The 21,510-nt window shown below is 43.4% G+C and overlaps 1 protein-coding gene across 1 annotated transcript in view; it reads left to right on the top strand.

The window, feature by feature from the left end:
- The window catches only part of LOC134466886 (protein sidekick-2-like), a 360,453-nt gene that overhangs the window by 322,429 nt on the left and 16,514 nt on the right, over positions 1-21,510 (top strand). Inside the window, exons 23-34 of the mRNA XM_063220787.1 lie at positions 11,373-11,482; positions 11,722-11,872; positions 12,777-13,014; positions 13,430-13,545; positions 14,517-14,706; positions 15,962-16,060; positions 16,681-16,875; positions 18,082-18,283; positions 18,727-18,830; positions 18,978-19,048; positions 19,827-19,962; positions 20,188-20,244. Of these exons, the coding sequence (XP_063076857.1) occupies positions 11,373-11,482; positions 11,722-11,872; positions 12,777-13,014; positions 13,430-13,545; positions 14,517-14,706; positions 15,962-16,060; positions 16,681-16,875; positions 18,082-18,283; positions 18,727-18,830; positions 18,978-19,048; positions 19,827-19,962; positions 20,188-20,244 (1,669 nt within the window). The remainder of the gene's footprint in view (positions 1-11,372; positions 11,483-11,721; positions 11,873-12,776; positions 13,015-13,429; positions 13,546-14,516; positions 14,707-15,961; positions 16,061-16,680; positions 16,876-18,081; positions 18,284-18,726; positions 18,831-18,977; positions 19,049-19,826; positions 19,963-20,187; positions 20,245-21,510) is intronic.

Raw genomic sequence — 21,510 nt, 5'->3', positions numbered from 1 at the left:
ACTGAGTAATTAAAAACAAACAAACAAACAAAAAAAACAAACCTCTGAAACAGTGGCGGAAAAAAAGCGTTTTGATAATGAGTTAATGCGCCGGCAGTTGAGAGTTGGCGCGTGCGACCTGTCTCTCACTCATTGATGATGGCTGACATGGAGGCTGACGATGGAGATTCACTTTCCTCTAAACCAGTGCACCCCTGGCCCTATCTTGGAGACATGTTCAGCTTCATGGAGAGACGGGATGACAGTTATCTCATGCAATGTAAACTATGTCTGCCGAAGAAGCATAACATTTCAGCTCACAAGAACTCAACGTCTAATCTTCGAAAGCACGTTGAGGTAAGTCATGTTTCTCTTTGCCTTTCCAGGTTTAAACTTACAACAACCTAGCCATATCCCGAAAACTGTGTATGGTACTGCTAAATATAATATTGAAGTAGCAACCTGTTGGCACTGTGAAGGCAATTAGCTAGAAGAACTATGCCAACTAACGTGCTTATTCAGTTAGCTATATTATAACGGGCGCGTTCGCTTACTAACCTGCTGTTATCCGACCCCCCAAATCAGGCCAGAAAGCATGTTAAACAAAACAAATAAACCCAATGTTTCAATCGACAGCCGCAGCTATGTAAACAAAACGGTAAAGTGTCAACTGTCATTGCCAATGCCCACTACGACTTCGGTAGTGAACCCGACCACCTTCTTCACAGTGACATTGGGCTTACGCTCTACCTCTGTTGGTGCAATCAGGCAAGCTACAATATTTTGGCACCTACATTTGACTATCGTATTTCTTGCATAATATCTAATGATTTTTAAAAGTCAGGGCGGTGTAGAAGGCATGGTAATCTATTGGGTCATATTTTCAAGGCTGTATTGGACGAGGGAACATTCTCCTATTACATTTGGCAACACATTTGACCTGAAGCATACTACAACAGGTGATCCTGCGCTAGTTTACTACTCCACTCTGCCATTTGGAGTCCGTTAAACACAGCACACAACGATGATTAGCCAGTGCGAGACATGTTGCTACTTCTAGCATAAGGTAAAGTGTACAACGCCGCTCAATCATGGAACTTGCATTACCGTTCCCACGGGTTTAACTGCCATAAAGTGAAGTGAGACGGTCATTGCTACCAGTCCAGACTAACTGATGGCACTAAAGAACTAATGGCACAGAAATGTTCTTGCTGTTGCTTTATTATGGCTTTCCTTAGAGCTGTTGAGAAATGCAGTCTGCGAAAACATTGTATTTAATTCTGCATGATATGATGTGGTATTTTGATAAACAGACACTTTCTTCCCCGTTTCCTTAAAAAAAGTGGAAGACCTAAATCTCTTTCCATTACTATCTTAAAAATGAATTAAGCAGGCCTCAACAACTGTTTAAAGTTAAATTTTCTTTTATTATTAGATCAAGACACATTGCATTGTCATTATTTAAATGACAGTAGTTCATGTTGTTTGTAGGTACTTAACATGTTTTGTGACCAAAATTGTCATTCAGATGCACAAATTATATAGTGTACAGAAAACATGTCTGCATATAATAAATAGTTAAAATGCCAAGTTAGGCGAGTACATTTAGGGTTTAACCCCAAACAAATTGATACAAAAGGTTTTTTTATGGATTCTATTACTATTGGACCTGCTAAATGACATACTAAAAATCTAGTAAAATCTGACTTTGGGAAATTAGTTTTTTCAACATAGCTGCCATAGGCTTATTATAAGGGTCAAGAGACACTCCAGGTGAATAGGCCAAAAAATTTAGCTTGCGGATATCACCATGAAACTTAATCCGGTGATTACTCACATATTTGTGAGAAAAAAATGTATTGCAAGTTTTCTGAAATGTTATGTTTTAATATGGTAATTGGACTATATCTAATTAAATATGCATTAAATTTCAAAATGCAAAAACTCAAAATCTGAAAAAGCCAAGCACAAAATTAGTCTTTTATTTTGTTTCTAGTAAGACAGAAGATATCTTCAGAAGAGATTATGGACATCTCTTTTTGTTTTGTAGTAAATCTACGAATCTTTGCAGACACACCAGCTAGCATTTTTTTTTTTCAAAACATGATTATTTAACATCTCTCTTAGATAAATAATTGAGTTTTATGTGTCTCAAGTTCTTCCAGACATTCTTTGAGTCTGGTGGTATCATTCTTAGCATGTACAGTATCAAGGGCAAGGTCAGCTGTCCTCAAATCATAGCCTCTCCACAGAGGTGTCCTAAGGGCTGGTGCCTGGATTCCTATTTGCCATGTACACCACATCACTGGGCCATGTTATCTGTTCTCACAGCTTCTCATACTACTGTTACACCGATGAAGCACAGTTACTTTGTGCCAGATGACACGGTCACACACATTTCCGCTTGCCTCTCTGAACTATCCACAAGTATGAAGGAATGCAACCTTCAGTTGAACCTCGCCCAAATGCACTGCTGGTGATCCCAGCCAAAGATTTAGGTTGCCATGATATCAAACTCAATATGGATTCTGCTACTGTTGCCTCAAATAAGGCCACAAGAAATCTAAGTGTCATTGTTGATGACCATCTATCATTCTCTGACCACATAGCCTCAGTTTCCCAGTCATGTCCTCTTTTTCATGCCCTAATCGAATACAAGCCCCTGACCCTTGCCTATGAAGCTACAACAGGCCCTACTCTGACATACGCGAAAGCTATGCTAAAGCCAGGACATTGTCTGTCTCCAGTACCAACCGTTTCACCTTGCCCTCTACTTACACATGTAGTGGCTCCTGTCTATTCAGTTCAGCTGCTGAAAGACCCAAAATACCTAGTGACACCATGATTCATTACTGATGATGTGCCCTGACAAACAGCACATGGATATTACCATAGTAGTGTCTTTATCCACCCAAACAGCACTCCAAACAAACAGATCCTAAATAGAGATGATATAAAACCCGGAGGATCCGGTTGGAGAGCCGGGTAAAGACCTCATCCGAACAGACCGGATGGCTGTCGTGCATTGAACCGCCAAAGGCGGGTCAGACGGCATTTCATTAATATGTCAACAAAATGGCAGTTACAGCGCGAGAAATTGTGAAACCGGAATATATCCTCTTTAGTTGACTACAACAGCCATTCTCTAATCTCCCTAGTATGCTGTTCAGTCACGAACATTCACTGAGTAAAACTGAACCAACTCCCGCCTCGTCATTCATCGAGCCTGTTTGATCCGTCCAGCCTGTTGTGGCCAATTGAGTCGCGGATCCCCGCTCCCTATGTTTGTGCTTCTGACTCTGTTGAGCTCTACATTTCTAAATGTTAACAGTGCTCTGCCAACGCTTTAACATCTCACTCTGTAGGCTACTCTTAGGGAAATTATAGTCTACAGACGTGACTCTATCACTCACTGCGTTACAGCGTAGGCTACAGTCTTTAAAGCCACTGCTGTCACTCCCCTCGTCCGAGTCACTCAGCAGCGGCGCCCTCGGCGACTCGGTGAGACGAATCCTGACTGAGTTGTTGGTAGCAGCGAATCCCCTACGGATCGGATCAACGCTTAAGTTTCGTTTTTGCCACGAGTGTGCGAGTCGCAAGGCAACTCGGCAGCGGAAGCGAGTGGTCATCTGCTGCTCGCCTCCTGACTATCCCTGCTCAACTAGACTTCTGCTCCCAAATATTTGACTTTTAGTCTTCTTAAATACAAACAACACACATTATTTATTGCAAAATCAGGAAAATGCCGTTTCACTGCTGCCAAAGGCTGTTCGAGTTGTGGTTGCATGTTTAGTGAGGAGAGGTGGGTCGGATCGCAGCATGAGTTTAGGAACTGTGACATTCATAAAGTGAGTTTTGTTGATCAAACTGTTTGATTTATCAACATGAATTGATAAATGGAACAACAAAGGCATAGCTATTTAACGGCAGAAACGTTTTAAAAAATACATTATTATTATTTATTTTTATTTAGGCCTATTTTAAATAAGTGATCCGTGTGATCCGTCTAATCCGGATACTCTCCTTGGAATGATCCAATCAATCCGGACGCCTCAAAGATTCGAGTTAAGCACCTCTAATCCTGAAAACATGTTAGTTCATGCCAATGTAATTATCATGTAGTAACCTTTATTTTTAAAAACTTTGATCTTGAAAATGACACCTTTCCTGAAGTTAGATTTTCCTAGATTTTTACTATGTTAGTAAGGACAGCTGGATGTATTGAAATCAGTTGAAAAACCTTTTGTATCAATGTTTTTGGGGTTTGGTGCATTTTGGCCATAGATGTACTCGACTAAGTATTAAATGAAGATATTTATTCACATACCAATGAAAATATTTGTGTTCAAAGTAACGTCCGTGTGCACAACCACTGTCCAGGTGCTGGTGATGTGCAGTAAGAGTAATCCAAGTAAATGAAGGATGAATCATCGCACACTGGTATCTTTGCTGGTAGTTTATTTGGTGAACAACGCGTTTCGCTATTGCTTCATCAGGTTCACTATAGCGAAACGTGTTGTTCACCAAATAATAGCATCCTTCATTTACTTGAAAATATTTGTGCATTTGTATGTTTTCAGAGGAAACATCCGTCCAAAATGAAGGCCTTCGTTGACAGTGTGGCAACACGAAAACGGGCATCAGATCCTCAAGAAGTGGTAGTGGCCAAGCAAGTGAAATTGGACGAGATGATGGCATCTGGTGCAGGCAGTCGTGTGCCACAGGCAAAGATCGACCAGCTTGTAATGGCGTTTATTTGTGATGGGCATCGTCCGCTTTCCGTGGTAGAGCAGCCGGCATTCAAGGACCTCGTAACCACCCTCAATCCTCAATGCCATGTCCTGCCAAGACCGACTATTCGCGCCAGAATCCAGGAAGCCGCAAATCACATGAAGAACAATCTGATCTCACACCTCTCAAAGGTCGGTTATGTTGGACGTGGAAGTGCACATGGCAGGTTGACGGTGCGGGGCAAGACGCTACCCATGAATTCATATGGATTAAATTGTGACTAATATATCATACTGGCGGAGTTAGAGGAGTTGGAAAGTTTTATTGATAAATACTACAACGAAATGTCAACAAGACAAAAAGAATCTGATAACAAAAGAGCCCGCGCTGAATTTTCAAGCGCAAGTGAACCAGAAATGGCGGAGATATCTTCAGCTGACCGACACCTGCTGAATACCATCCACGAGCAACTTGAACAACTCAAACAACTAGATCTGCTACAAGACATGAGTAGAGACATTAACGAATTGAAAACATCAGTGGAGTTTACAAACAAACTAATTGAAGAACTGCAGGCAGAAAATGCAAATTTGAAGTCCAACGTGGAAGGTCGGTTATGTTGGTACCACCACCGACTGTTGGACGGCGCTCCAACAAAGTTTCCTGGGAATGACAGTCCATTGGATAGATGAGCACACCCTGGAGAGGTAGTCTGCTGCACTGGCATGCAAACGGTTGAAGGGCTCCCACACATTTGACATCTTGGCTGCTGCCATTGATCAGATCCACTGTCAATACTTGTATAAGATCAGAGGGAAAGTTGTGAGGACAACTACAGACAGTGGGTCTAACTTCATCAAAGCTTTCAGTGTCTTTGGGGAACACAGCCAGGAGGAGTCCGACCCAGAATGTGAAGAACCGGATGATACCAATGGCCTGGTAGACGCATTCACCATTTTGGAAGAAGACAATCGCCTGGAATTTCAACTTCCTCCACACCAAAGGTGTGCATGCCATCTGCTGAACCTCGTGGCAACAACTGATGCAATAAAGGCAGAAGAAAGTAATGACACCTATAAAAGATTATCTCGCTCATCCTTCGTGAAATGCCAAGGGTTGTGCCGCAGAAGTTGTGCAAGATCAGTGCCAGCTTCAACTGATAAGACCAAATCAGACCCGGTGGAACTCCACTTACATGGCCATTAGGGATGCACCGATACCACTTTTTTGAAAACCGATACAAGTACGAGTAGGCCTACATTAATGTGTGTACTTGCCGATACCAAGTACCCATACCGATACCGATACCTTTTACCACCAAAATACAATGAAAATAAATCCATGTCCTTGTTTTTTTCCACTTGTGATATTTTTATTGTCCATTTCCATGTAGATTTAAATGTTATTAAATGTATGAGAGGGCACTTTTTCCCATGCTGCTTTCAAGTCCACAGAACGTGACAAGATTTTGCATGGTTTTGTGTAATAGCGGTATCGTTCCTGGTATCGGCAAGTGCTTGACGTGTACGAGTACGAGTATAATGACCGATACCAGTATCGGTATCAGTGCATCCCTAATGGCCATTGAGCGACTGCTGCGGATTATAGAGGACAAGGGGGAGGTGGCGATCCGAAATGTCTGCGAAGAATTCAGAGTAAAAATGTGAGTTTTTAAAGTACCATTTTTAATGCACATTTTAATCATTAACCTATGACTTATTTGAATATAATTAACATCTGCTAAATGTAATGTGATATTATTTAATTTGAAATAAATCATATTTTTAATTAATAGTACAGTTCCACACTAAACTTTTATTCATTTGCTCTGATGTCATACAGGTTGAGTCCTGCAGAAATCGCTTTTCTCAGAGAGTATCGAGAGGTGATGAAACCTTTGGTATAGGCGTTGAACATCTTGCAGTCAGACACCAACACGCACATGGGGTGGCTCCTCCCAGTGATCTTCCAGCTGTCCACAAAGCTCAACAATCTGAAAAGCTCCACAAAAATTTGCCTGCCACTCATCAGAGCGATTCAAGATTGTGTCTCCAGACGCTTTGGTGAGATGATGGAGGACCCAGAGCTCATTGCTGCTGGCATCCTCCTGCCTAAATTCAAGACCAACTGGACTGACAGAGCCGATGTCATTGCAGCAGGTATAATCTCTCTCTCTCTCCCACACGTGCACATAGACACACACCCACAGCCGCAGTTGGTGATGAGAAGTATGATTTATCACATGTGCCTTGGCTAAGCGGCACAGAGCAGCCAAAAACAAACAAAAAAAAGTGTCCAGGACTGTCAGAAGTCACTGTGCACACTCCTGAGAAAAAAGTCAGGGTTAAGTATCCATTGAAAGAAAGATGGGGGAATCACAAGTTGCTCACTATTGGCGTGTCCAGAGCAAACGAAGCGACGCAAGACATTATTTCTCTATGGAGCTACCAAAGAAAATTCGCTAGGAGCGAAACTTCTTGAGCGACCAGAGCGAATTTTGACGATTAAAACTCAATCTAATCGTAGGCGAATTCGCTCTGACGCAGTTCAACGAAAACCAAACGGAACATTCATATCTCCGAATGTCCCAGGCTGTCAAGCCAGAGCCGTTACAGTTGAGGACGATATTATTAGCCCCCCTCCTGAAATTAGACATATCTCTTCATTGATCATTGAGAATGATCATTATTAATAAATGTATGTTATTCTGGAAACGAATATACCATGGAGATAGTATCCAATAAGTTAAATTTGGACTTTTCCATTTTCACAATGAGTTTAAACAAAAAAGTGTAAAAATGGCAAGGACAAAATTATTAGCCCCCTTATCATTAGTAGTCAATACAGTGCCATTTATGAACAAAAAATGACACCAGGCACTTTGATTAGTTGTTAACTATGTTGGCACATGTCCTACCAGGTATTTTGGCCCATTTTTTTCATTGCAAATAGTTAAGCTGGTCCAAATTGCATGGATGTTGAAGATGGACATTCATTTTCAGCACTCTTCAAATACTATCTAAAGGATTGAGGTCTGAAGCACTCCATGACCATGGCTTTAGTATCCTTGAAGAACATTTGAACTATTTTGGATGCAAGTTTTGGGTTATTATCTTATTGAAAGATCCAATGAAGATCTTAGCTCCCTCTGTGAGCATATTTTTGCAAGGTCACTTTCCACATTCTATCATAATTTTCAGTTTTTATGGTGCCGTACACCCAAACAAGGTTTCCTGTGGCTGAGGCTGCCACAGAATGATGCATCCACCACCATGTTTAATTGTGGAAACCATCTTATAACGATTCAAGGCCTATCCCTTTCTTCAACTGACAGAAGCAGAATTCATGCATCAAAGCAGGTGCAATTGAATATCATCAGATGAAAGCAGAGACGTTCAAAACTCATTTTTGACTTTCAAATGTTCACAGGCAAAGCTCAATAACACTCTGATATGCACTGCCTTTAGTAAAGGGGTTCTTCTGTGATGATGGCCCCAAAGCCCAATATGATGACAAGCCCTAACAACTGTCTTTCTTGGGGGGGAAAAAACCTCCAGGTGAGGCCAGGTCAATAACAATCATCTAGGCAGGTGTTCAATGCTTCTTTGGTCTAATGAGGCTAAGCAGTTTCCACAGTTACACATAGTGGAAGGGCATCAAGTTTAGCCTGTTATTCAGCCTCAGACACAGGGAGTCTGGGTCTGAATCTGGATTGCTGGGTCTTCCAACAACATTGTAACCCAAATCATACATTTAGATTAGTTCAGAGGTTCTTCAAGGACACGAAAACCATGATATTGGAATCACCCGCTCATAGTCCAGTCCTCAATCCCACTGAGAGTCTGTGGTTAATGTCTATGCTCAGCATCCATGCGATTTGGACCAGCTAGAACACTTTGCCGTGAAAAAATGGGCCAAAATCCCTAGTTTGGCATGTGCCAGCCTAGGTAGCAACTTATCAGAGCCTGTTGTCAGTTTTGGTTCATAAATGGCGCCATATTGACTATTAATGATCAGGGGGCTAATAATTTTGTCCTTGTCATTTTTGCCCTTTTTTGTTTAAACTCATTGTAACAATAGAAAAATCCAAATTCAACTCATTGAACATTATCTCCATCAGTGTATTTGTTTCCAGAATAACGGAAACGGTTAATAATGGTCATTCTTACTGAGAAATCAAGAGAAATGTCTAATTTCAGGAGGGGGGCTAATAATATCGTCCTCAACTGTACGTGTATAGCTGAATCAACCATGTCAATGCTGAGTCTGGAGCGAATACAGCGAATTCAAGGCGAAACTTCTTCTGCTACCCACGCTACCAGGCAGCGTAGTTCGCTCTTGGTCTGGACACGCCATTAGTGTGGCCCCTCTCCACTTGTAAACTCTCTCTCTCTCTCTCTCTCTCTCTCTCTCTCTCTCTCTCTCTCTCTCTCTCTCTCTCTCTCTCACACACACACACACACACACACACACACACACACACACACACACTTGAGGCTTAGCATACAAAAAGTGATTGTCCTGTATGGCTGTATTGGAGTACTCGTGCGGCACAGTAATTGTGCTAGTGCAGAGTGCAGATTCCTAGTGCAGAAAGGTTGTTCCTGATCAGGGTTGCCAGATGAGGCTGATGATTTCCAGCCCAAAAAATGCTCAAAACCCGCTTAGAAGCTCAAACTCCCGCCCAATTCTATTGATTTCTATGGCTAAAATTGGGCGGGTTTTTCTGATATATATATATATATATATATATATATATATATATATATATATATATATATCGGTCTGATATCGGGCCGATATTTGCATTTTTAAGCGTATTGGTATCGGCCGATACGCGTGTGGTTTTGGCCGATACGCAATATTTATTATTTTATGTCATTCGGGTTTTTTTTAAAAGCACCAAGACACTTTTTTTATTATTTGATTGTTAGAGTGGGTGTTTAAATGTTACAAGTTCTACCTCAATTTGATAATGTTAAAGGAATGTTTATTTTTAACTTGAGACCTGGAATATTTGTCATTTTTAAACCTTTTTTTAACCCATATCGGCCCCAAATATCGGGTATCGGCCAAGGGTGATGAAAAAAAACGGCCATTAGAAAACCTGTATCGGTCGACCCCTAGTGTCCACCCAGGTATAAGAATCTAGGTAGAAGCATGGGTGGTGTATTGTGATTTCTGCATTTGAACTTCTCTTCCCTAATTAATCAAAACATGTCAGAAATACTTAATATGTGCATATGCTGTGTGTTTGGCTCTCAACAGGCCTGACCTATGTGAGACAGCACCTAGACCGGATGGCAAAGGTGGAAGAAGTCGCTGGGGAACATTAATCTGATGACGAGGAGGACTTCACATCCATGATAGTAGGGTCAAAATGTGAGGTTCCGTGACCATCCTCTGGCATGTTTTGATGATTGATTTGACCTCTATGGACCCTTTTGAAAAGATTTAGCCACCATTTCCCTCCCAAAACACAGTTTTAATACCAAAATGATGTCAGATTTGGAATCCTCATGGTTGAGTTGAATGAAAAAGTGCCTTCATACATGATTCTAGGTCATCCAGATCAAAAGTTATTTTTTAGAGATGCCGCCGGGCGCCATTTTGAATTTGGCTCTCTAGCAAAAAATGCCGGAATTTTTGAGAGCTCAGCAAGAGTAGTTTTTGTTTTTCATTTCTATTGTTCATTTATGAAACCTGCTGTTCTTCAAGGCTTAAAAAGCGACAAGACAACAGGAGTATTTTTTGTTTTGTTTTCTATTTCTATTGTTAATTTATTAAATGTTTTGAAACCTGTTCTTTAAAAAAAAAAGATGTATGCTCTTTTGAGTCTTTTGATGACTTTTGATGTCAGCACTCTTAATTTTTGTTGATGAAGATTTTTTTGATGAGTTTTCTATTAAGATGTTTTATTGCCCAGTTTTAAAATAAAAAAGAAATGTGTTTTGGAATTGATTTGTCTGTGAGTAGTCATTTCGCCATTTGGGGCTGCCCCCTTGCATGGGGTAAGGTAAATGCAATTTTGTTGTGTGCAGTGAGCACTGTGTGCTGTGTCACAATGACAGTGGGAATTTGCCAGGCGGGCTTTCGATTTCCCAGGTGGGCTTTTGCACATCACAATAGAGGCAGAAAACGCTGATTGTGAAAAGAGTAACTTTTTACTTTTACTCAAAGTACATTTTAAATTATTTAGTTTTACTTGAGTAGATTTTTTGACTGGTAAATTTACTTGTACTTGAGTACATTTTCAACAGAGTACTTGAGTACAATAGTTTAGTACTCTTTCCACCTCTGCATATACGTATATCCCCTTAAGATACGGTTTTATAAATCTGTTGTTACCAGTATGGTAATGACCAAGTCGTGGTGCATTACTTAAGGGCCTGTTTTGTGTCATAGTATTGCAGTGCTATGGTAGTTACATTTCAATGACTATTACAGCGTGCCACTGGAGGTACTGCGTGAATTAAGGGGCTACATATTAGAAAGTTAGTAATCACAAGCAAAAATAAATGTTGCTTTCTCTGCCTGCCTTTAGATCGGTTTTGTGGGTGAGAATGAAGACTTGGTAATGGTGTGAGCGTGCGTGCGTGCCTGCCTGCCTGCGTGCCTGCCTGCGTGCTTCTCCTAATGTTGCGTTCTCTGCCTCCCTTCAGATCGGTGTTGTGGGTGAGAATGAAGACTGGGTGACGGTACATCAGCTGGCCAATGAACCAGATGCCAGATCACTGGAGGTCCCTGCACTCAACCCCTACACATACTACAGGTCAGTGTGTCTGTCTGTCTGTCTGTCTGTCTGTCTGTCTGTCTGTCTGTCTGTGTGTGCACGCGCGGGTGTGTGCATGTGTGCGTCTGTGTGTGCATTAAAATAGTTTACATGTGTGTCCGAATGTAGTGCACATCAACATTTTATGCATCTGTTTTTCTGTGTGTCTTCATGGGTGTAAGTATGCGTGTGATCATTTGTGTTTATGTGTATGGGTGTGTGTGTATGTGTTCTTGCAGGTTCCGTATGCGTCAGGTGAACATAGTGGGCACCAGTCCCCCCAGTCAGCCTTCTAGAAAGATCCAGACTCTTCAGGCTCCCCCTGACATGTCACCCGCTAACGTCACTCTACGCACGGCCAGCGAGACCAGCCTATGGCTACGATGGGTGGTACGTACACACACACACACATATGCATGCACGGATGCACACACACACACACACACACACACACACACACACACACGCACGCACGCACGCACGCACGCACGCACGCACGCACGCACGCACGCACACACACACACACACACACACACACACACACGCACACACACACAGTAGTATTGTACATACTAGCGGTATGCATTGGCAGACACTGCCCTTGCGATTCAATTTGATTACGATTCGGGAGGTTTCGATTCGACTCAATTCATTGTGATTCTACGATGCAGTGCAATGCATTACATTTCTATTGAAAGCAAGGACACAATTTTCATCAGCCATCTGACAATAGAATTAGTCAGATACTGCAATGTTTCTCAACCTTTTTTAGGCGAGGCACCCTTTCAATTCAAGAAAAATCTCTAGGCACCCCAAACCTACAAGCCGTAACATGGCATCGCATCCAATACCAACAAGCTTAGAAAAGTAACACATTTGGAGACGTCACACAATCTACGTTTGAAGTTGAATCTTTATCTCAGTCAGTCTATGTGTAGGCCAAACTGGGGCAACCTAAATTGACTTTATTGTGCGTAAATGGGAGATGAAAGATTCCACTGACTAAACATTCATTTAGACAAGTATATATTATACTACATTATTTATTTATTTAGGTCAATTTCACATACCGCCAGCCACGTTTCCGTGGCACCCCTGAAGGGGGTGTGCGGCACCCCAGGGTGCCACGGTACCCCGATTGAGAAACACTGAGATACTGAACAACATGCCCCTAAGAGTAATTTGGTGCTTACCTGGAGAATTGTCCAATCGGCCCAGCAACCCCTGGTCTCTCTTCTCCCTAAATCATTAAATTTCACACTTTCTTTTCACATACTTCACCTCCTTCCTCCAGCCCCTACCAGAGTGGGAGTACAATGGCAACCCGGAGCTGGTGGGTTACCGCGTGCAGTACTTGCGTACGGGCTCGGTGGGCAAACCCCTCAGCCACGTCATCAGCGACCGGCTGGAGCGAGAGTTCACCATCGAGGACCTGGAGGAGTGGACCGAGTACGAGGTGCGGGTCCAGGCCGTCAACGGCATCGGGTCCGGGCCTTGGAGCCAGCCTGTCCGTGGCAGAACCAGAGAGTCAGGTAAAGAACTATTCAGAAGCACTACATTCAGTACACAGTATACTGTATATTTAGAATCACTGTCAGAAACAAACAGTATGGTGATCATTTTTGGTCAAATGTAGCTTTGTCAGAAAATGACACCTTCACCTGACGAAGACCTGACTGGTCGAAAATCACTGTGTAAATTAAACAGGGAGCAGGAACAGTTTGCGGACGTTCTTCTTTTTTATTGCAGCTAGAAACAGGGCAATGCACAGACTGAAGGTATTTTCTCTTGCTACTCTCCTCTATTTCAATCTCTCTCTCTCTCTCTCTCTCTCTCTCTCTCATCATCTCCATCTTCTTACTTTACATAAATCTATCTATTCATCTCTTCTCTCTCTCTCTCTCTCTCTCTCTCTCTCTCTCTCTCTCTCTCTCTCTCTCTCTCCAGTTCCGTCGTGTGGTCCCACCAATGTGTCTGCGTTTGCCACCACCTCCAGCAGTATCCTGGTGCGTTGGCACGAGGTGCCCGAGCCCGACAGGAACGGCCTCATCCTGGGATACAAGGTCAGTGGGTGACTGTGCATCCTTAGTGAGACTCGTAAGATGTGTTTCTGAGTCAGTTGGAACTGTATAGGGTAGGGATGTAAATAAAATAGAAATGTATTAATGTATTGGAAGTATTGGCCGGCGATTTAATCGAATCGCATCGTATCGTGGGGCATTCTTAAGAATCGAAAAGAATCGAATCGCTGGCCCCTGTGCAAAGCCCGAGCTCCATAACACAATAGTAGTGGAAAAGTAATTGGAAAAAATTGAATCGAACCAAATTGCATCGTATCGTGGGGAATTATTAAGTATCGAAAAAAAATTGAATTCCTGATTTAAGAAACACACCATATCGTATCGTCATGAAGGCTGTGATTTACACCCCTAGTATAGGGTAGGGTGGTATTCTATTAAAGGGCCTTAAAGGTGCAATATTTTTCGCAGTTTCTTTCCAAAATTCTTGCTGCCCATTCACAAATGCTGCTCACCACTACCATGAAATTATTTATTTGAAAGTATTTATCATGAATCGGAAACTGTCACTTTTCATACATGAAAAAAGGTGTATCTGACTTCTCCCATATCCTCCATTTTGAATTTCCAGAAATAGATATTTTAGGTGCAAAACTTACTGTACTTTGGTCATACCAGTAAATGTTAGTAAATATTATCCTGTAAATATTCATGAAAATATCAAATTTGGCCATTGACAGCATGGTTTCAACGAGCAGCATAGTTGCAATATCTACTCTGGCCACCATCCTGCACAGTGCACCTTTAAAAGTTCTACTGTTGTTCATTTTGTTGTACACTGTTGCCTCTTACCTCTGACAGGTGGTGTATAAAGAGAAGGACAGTGAGAATGAATGAGAATGAGAATTTTATTATCCTTTATGACAGCTTCCTGTTGTCTCTCTTTTTACTTGTGTTTGCTGTCTGTTGTTTCTCATAATGTTTTACATTTCATTCTGTCTCTCCATTATCATCAGGTGGTGTATAAAGAGAAGGACAGTGACAGTGCCCTGTCGTTCTGGACGGTGGAGGGCAACACCAGCCACAGTGTGCAGCTGACATCGCTGGGGAAATACGTGCTGTATGAGATTCAGGTGTTGGCCTTCACGCGCATCGGAGACGGGATGCCCAGCTCTCCACCTATACTGGAGCGCACACTGGACGATGGTGGGTGTAAGATTGGTGTGTGTGTGTGTGTGTGTGTGTGTGTGTGTGTGTGTGTGTGTGTGTGTGTGTGTGTGTGTGTGTGTGTGTGTGTGTGTGTGTGTGTGTGTGTGTGTGTGTGTGTGTGTGTGTCAGAGAGATATAAAGAGTGAGAGAGAGAGAGGGAAGTGCAGGGACGTCAAAGGACAACCATATCTCACTCATTTCGTGAAGTATTCACGAAAAAAATAGATTAATTTTCGTGGTGCATTCACGTTATTGCCCGTTTTTCGTGGTAGGGCAACGAAACGCTGCCTATTCACTTGAATTGCCCGACTGTTGCCTAGCGACCCACTACTTTGATGCCCTTTCGGTAGCCTACCGTCACATGGTAATCAAACATTTCAAACAAGCAATTTAGGGTTAGGTTTAGGGTCAAGGTTAGGGTTAGGGTTAGGTTTAGGGTTAAGTAGGGTTAAGGTTAGGGTTAGGGTTAGGTTTAGGTTTAGGGGACATAAGGCGTAAGTACCGAAAGGGCGTCGAATTAGTGAGTCCCGAGTGTATCAGCAGTGTTCTGTCAGCACCCCCTCCCCGCCCCTGCAGACGCTTGGATAACCATAGCAGCAGTGGGGCAATTCAAGTGAATAGGCAGCGTTTCGTTGCCCTACCACGAAAAATGGGCAATAACGTGAATTCACCACGAAAATTAATCCATTTTATTCGTGAAGACTTTGCGAAAGGCGTGAGATAGGGCTCCCAAGGAGCATGTAGAACGTCATGGATCTTTTTCACGTGACATCAGACACCTGCAATTCAATGCATTTGAAGAGGACATAATCGCTTCTGGTGGCATAGACATAAACTCACATCTACAGTATGGATCTATGATCTATCTATGGATACCGGTAGTTGTTTTTCCTGATTAGCTCTGTCTTCGAAACAAACTTGTTTGAAGTAATTGCGAGAAAAACGGTAATTAGCTACTGTACCTACCTACCTCACCATAGGTGCCAGAAAGGGGGATGCAAAGGTGCATTCACATCACCTCTTTTGGGCTCCCCAAATGAGGCTTCCTAAACTTTTACTGCAGACAAATGAGTTGAGTGCAGCAGCAGTAACATTTTTTAAGAAATAAAGAGTAATAATAATAATAAAAAAAATAGCACAACCACTTTAAAACTCATTCTGGCGCCCATGTACCTCATCTATGTTTACCCCAAGGCTGGGTCATCCTGATGTCACTGTGCCCCCCTCCTCTGCCCCCTCCCCTCCTCCACAGTGCCCGGCCCCCCAGTGGGCATCCTGTTCCCAGAGGTGAGGACCACGTCAGTACGACTTATCTGGCAATCACCACTACAGCCCAATGGCATCATACTGGGTATGTAAACACACACACACACACACACACACACACACACACACACACACACACACACACACACACACGCACACACACACACACATGAACACACACACATCTACAATCCCAATGGCATCATACTGGGTATGTACACACGCACACACACACGCACACACACACACGCACGCGCACACACACACACACATGAACACACACACACATCTACAATCCCAATGGCATCATACTGGGTATGTAAACACACACACACACACACACACACACACACACACACACACACACACACACACACACACACACACACACACACACACACACACACACACACACACACACACACACACATCTACAATCCCAATGGCATCATACTGGGTATGTAAACACACGCACACGCACACGCACACGCACACGCACACACGCACACACACACCATTGATAGCCAGAGGTCCATTCACTTCAACACAGCAAGGAGGAATTGAAGAAGAAGAAAAAAATCAGTTCAATCATGAAATAACAGTATTTATTGAACTGAATACTGATATCTCTTCTCATGAGACGACCCACCAAATCATAACTTCCTTCCCTTTGTATATGTCCCTCCCCCTTTGCCGCCCTCTCAGCCTATCAGATCACCTACCGCCTGAACTCCTCCAATAGCAACGCGGCCACGGTGGACGTGTTGAACCCGAGCTCGCGCCAGTACACCGCCACGGGGCTGCGGCCCGAGTCCGTCTACGTGTTCCGCATCACGGCCCAGACCAGGAAGGGGTGGGGGGAGGCTGCCGAGGCTCTGGTTGTCACCACCGAGAAGAGAGGTGGGGCTCTTGGTGTGTGTGTGTGTGTGTGGTAGTCACCACCGAGAAGAGAGGTGGGGCTCTTGGTGTGTGTGTGTGTGTGTGGTAGTCACCACCGAGAAGAGAGGTGGGGCTCTTGGTTTGTTTATGTACCTTGTTTAGGGTGTGTGTGTGTGTGTGTGTGTGGTAGTCACCACCGAGAAGAGAGGTGGGGCTCTTGGTGTGTGTGTGTGTCTGTGTCTGTGTCTGTGTCTGTGTGTGTGTGTGGTAGTCACCACAGAGAAGAGAGGTGGGGCTCTTGGTGTGTGTGTGTTTGTGTGTGTGTGTGTGTGTGTCTGTCTTGAAACTATCTGTCTCTCTAAATTGCCTTTGAAGTTTCCTAAACCTCACATATTCATCTTCCCATGTGTCAGTTTCTGTTAGTATCAGTATCAATATCAGTTTCTGTCAGTCAGCCAACCTGATTGTCAGACCATTTGTCTACCACAGAAAACTTGCTCTATTCACACTTTCTCTCTGACCCTCTGTCTAGTCAAAGTCAAAAGTGAATGGGTCTGTTCGATTTAGCTGTCGTTCTTACGTTAGCCAACTAGCCCACGCAGGCTAATGCTACATCCTAATATGAAAAACGTAACTCCAACCATAGCAAACAATATGAAATTCAGAATGGACAGAAACTGCCTTCCCAACATAATGCTATTTCCATCGTATTCATATTTGAGTAGACAGCTCTCTCTTTGGCGAGGGAGTCATCACGGCATCAAGAGAAGATGTTTTCTGTTTGGAACACATACAAAGTCGAAGCGTACCTCTACAGCAGTGGTTCCCAACCTTTTTCTTCATGGACCCATATTTTTACCATTGTAAGCTTTGGTGACCCAATCGTGCGAGCGCCGGCACGAGAGGGAGTCACATGATACTTTGTTTCCTGCGAAAACTCATTAGATATCATTTTATTCCTCAATTTGTCTTCAGTCAAATACAGAATAACTGTTTAATATATCACTTACATTTTGTTGCTTCTATGCATATATTAGTTTAAATGCTTTGTCATTTATTCAACGTATATGGTATTAAAATCAAGAGGGCTTCGCGACCCACTGTGGATCTTTGGCGACGCATAGATTGGGTCCCGACCCATAGGTTGGGAACCACTGCTCTACAGTACATCCCATATCTGTCTTTCTCTCCACACGGCTTTTTACTTCTGCCCTCCGACCTCCACAGCTCGTCCTCAGCCCACCAGCCGTCCCATAGTGCCTCAGGAGCAGGTGCAGGCTCGCAGTGTTCTGTTGTCGTGGGAACCGGGTAGCGACGGCCTGTCACCTGTGCGCTACTACACGGTGCAGGTGAGAGAGCTGCCCGACAGCAACTGGACCGTCCACTCCGCCTCCGTCAACCACGAGTCCAGCAGCTACGTCGTGGACAGGTGAGACAAACAGGAAGTGGACTACCTCCACTTCCTGCATTTGTTATCAAAAGCACTAACGCCAGAGATATTCTATAGAGATATGCCAACATAATAGGTTTCTATGGGCACCTAACGCGACCAGGTTCCGGTCTGCCTAAAGGGCCGTGTCATAATGCTCCTAGCATTGAATAGAACAGTCCTTAGGTCTGCCTAGGTCTGCCTAAGGGGGGCCATAATAGAACCAGGAAACAATGGGCCAATGGAACCTCTCTGTACTCTACTCTCTCTGGCACAAATGCATATAGTTTTATGGCGTCAGACTCCACACTGTAACATAGGGGTAAAAGTATATCTTGTCTATTCGATTAATATTGCTATTAATTATGTTTCATAACATGTTATGTTATTTTATGTTATGTTTATAGCATATTATAATTACGTATTATCTGTGTATGTTTCAGGCTGAAGCCCTTCACCTCCTACCAGTTCCGTGTGAAGGCCACTAATGACATCGGGGACAGTGAGTACAGCCAGGAGAGTGAGGCCATCACCACCCTACAGGACGGTAAGAGTTTGTCACCTGTTCTATCCTCTCTTCTGTCTCTCTTTATCTCTCTCTCATCCCCCCACTACTCACATGTAATGTCTCTCTCTCTCTCTCTCTCTCTCTCTCTCTCTCTCTCTCTCTCTCTCTCTCTCCTTCCTCCCACAGCTCCTGACGAGGCTCCAGTCATCCTGTCTTTGACTCCCCACACCACCACATCAGTACTGGTGCGATGGCAGGTAAGACCCTATTTTCTTCTAATTACTTTGCTATTCTTTCTTTTCTGCAGTGGTCTGTCACAGATAAAGACTTGAAGCCATCTAGGACAGACCAGTGATGTGATCAGTGTTCAATTGGGATAGTGCTGGGGACCTTCAGAATCTAAAATAGGATGGTTGAAGATTGTTGAGGGGAAGATATTGGCTTTCACCCACAGAACTTGACTTGAAGACCCAAGATCAAGTGTAGTCAGCTGTACTGTCAGTTTAACCCATTTTAGCCTAAGGCACCTGCAAAAAAAATGCCTGCTTAATGCCTAAGACATTTTTGGCAAAAGGTGTCTTCTACCCATTCAAACCTAAATATCTTAGCCTCCAAAGCGCATAAAACAATGAAATGAGATGCATTTAAAAGCTAGGACCCTCATCTTGCAATAGACTGTGTTCATTCAGTTCTAACATACCCACATTTTAAATAAAGAACTCAAATCTAAAGAGCCTGAATGCAGCGTATATAGCACTCCAGGCGCCAAAGGTCAACAACATATACGCAGCATCAGGCTAAAATGGGTTTATATGCAGAGTATTTTGTTTCTGGTTCTGTCTTATATATATCTCTTTTTTGCCCTGTAGTCCCCAGCAGAGGAGAATATAAATGGCATCCTCCTGGGTTATAATAACAGCAATCATATTTTCATGCATACTTTAATTATGTGTCTATTCTAATGTAGATGCTTCATCATATGTAGAGTATGATCATATGTTCTGTTTTGATATCTGTTTTTATATCTCTCTGTAGTCCCCTGCGGAGGAGAATATCAATGGCATCCTCCTGGGTTATCGTATCCGCTATCGAGAGCTGATGTACGACCGCCTCCGAAGCATCGCCCTCAGCAACCCCAACAGCCTCTCCCCCACCTGGGCAGACCTCACCTGTGAGTGTCTCTGTGTGTGTGTGTGTGTGTGTGTGTGTGTGTGTGTGTGTGTGTGTTTGTGTGTGTTTGTGTGTTTGTGTGCGGACGAGTGTGTGTGCATGCATGCGTGTGTGTGGGCGAGTGTGTGTCTGTGTGTGTGTTTGGGTTGGGTCTGTGTGGATTTGTGTTAAGTATTTTAATACGTTTTTGTGTTTCTTTCTCTTTCTTTCTTGTCTCACCGCTCAGCTCCATACAGCATACGCAACCTGAGTGAACCCTCTACCACACAGTATGAACTGGACAGTAAGTGGTCACACACACACACACACACACACACACACACACACACACACACACACACACACACACACACACACACACACACACACACACACACACACACACACACACACACACACACACACACACACACACACACACACACACACACACACACACACACAGCCTGAGTGAACCCTCTACCACACAGTATGAACTGGACAGTAAGTGGTCACACACACACACACACACACACACACACACACACACACACACACACACACACACACACACACACACACACACACACACACACACACCACACACACACACACACACACACACACACACAACCTGAGTGGAACCCTCTACCACACAGTATGAACTGGACAGTAAGTGGTCACACACACACACACACACACACACACACACACACACACACACACACACACACACACACACACACACACACACACACACACACACACACACACACACACACACACACACACAACCTGAGTGAACCCTCTACCACACAGTATGAACTGGACAGTAAGTGGTCACACACACACACACACACACACACACACACACACACACACACACACACACACACACACACACACACACACACACACACACACACACACACACACACAACCTGAGTGAACCCTCTACCACACAGTATGAACTGGACAGTAAGTGGTCACACACACACACACACACACACACACACACACACACACACACACACACACACACACACACACACACACACACACACACAACCTGAGTGAACCCTCTACCACACAGTATGAACTGGACAGTAAGTGATCACACACACACACACACACACACACACACACACACACACACACACACACACACACACACACACACACACACACACACACACACACACACACACACACAGAGTAGTGGATAATCCTTGGTCAAATTTAATGTCTGTTTTTCCTTGTGTCTTCTTTGAGACTTGAGCAAACACACTCCCCACTAGGTCTGCCTGCCTGGGAGTGAGTGTTTTTGTATGCGTAGAGTAGAGTACAGCATACTTTTATTGTGCTCAGGGGGAACATTTTTGTTAGGAATAAACAGTCACTGTAACACATGCAGTACATTGAGACAATAAATGGAAGAATCAGAAACCTGAAACTATACATAAATACAAAACTATACATTTAAAAAACTGTTTTGCATAGCATGACTACTATCTCTCATTGAGCATTTTTATGGCAGTTAGTGGAAAAGAGATTTTGCATTTGTTCAGTT

The sequence above is a fragment of the Engraulis encrasicolus genome, chromosome 17, assembly GCF_034702125.1.
Source record: "Engraulis encrasicolus isolate BLACKSEA-1 chromosome 17, IST_EnEncr_1.0, whole genome shotgun sequence".
NCBI lineage: Eukaryota > Metazoa > Chordata > Actinopteri > Clupeiformes > Engraulidae > Engraulis > Engraulis encrasicolus.
Note: the sequence above shows the minus strand (reverse complement) of the source record. Positions and strands in the feature narration are given on the sequence as shown.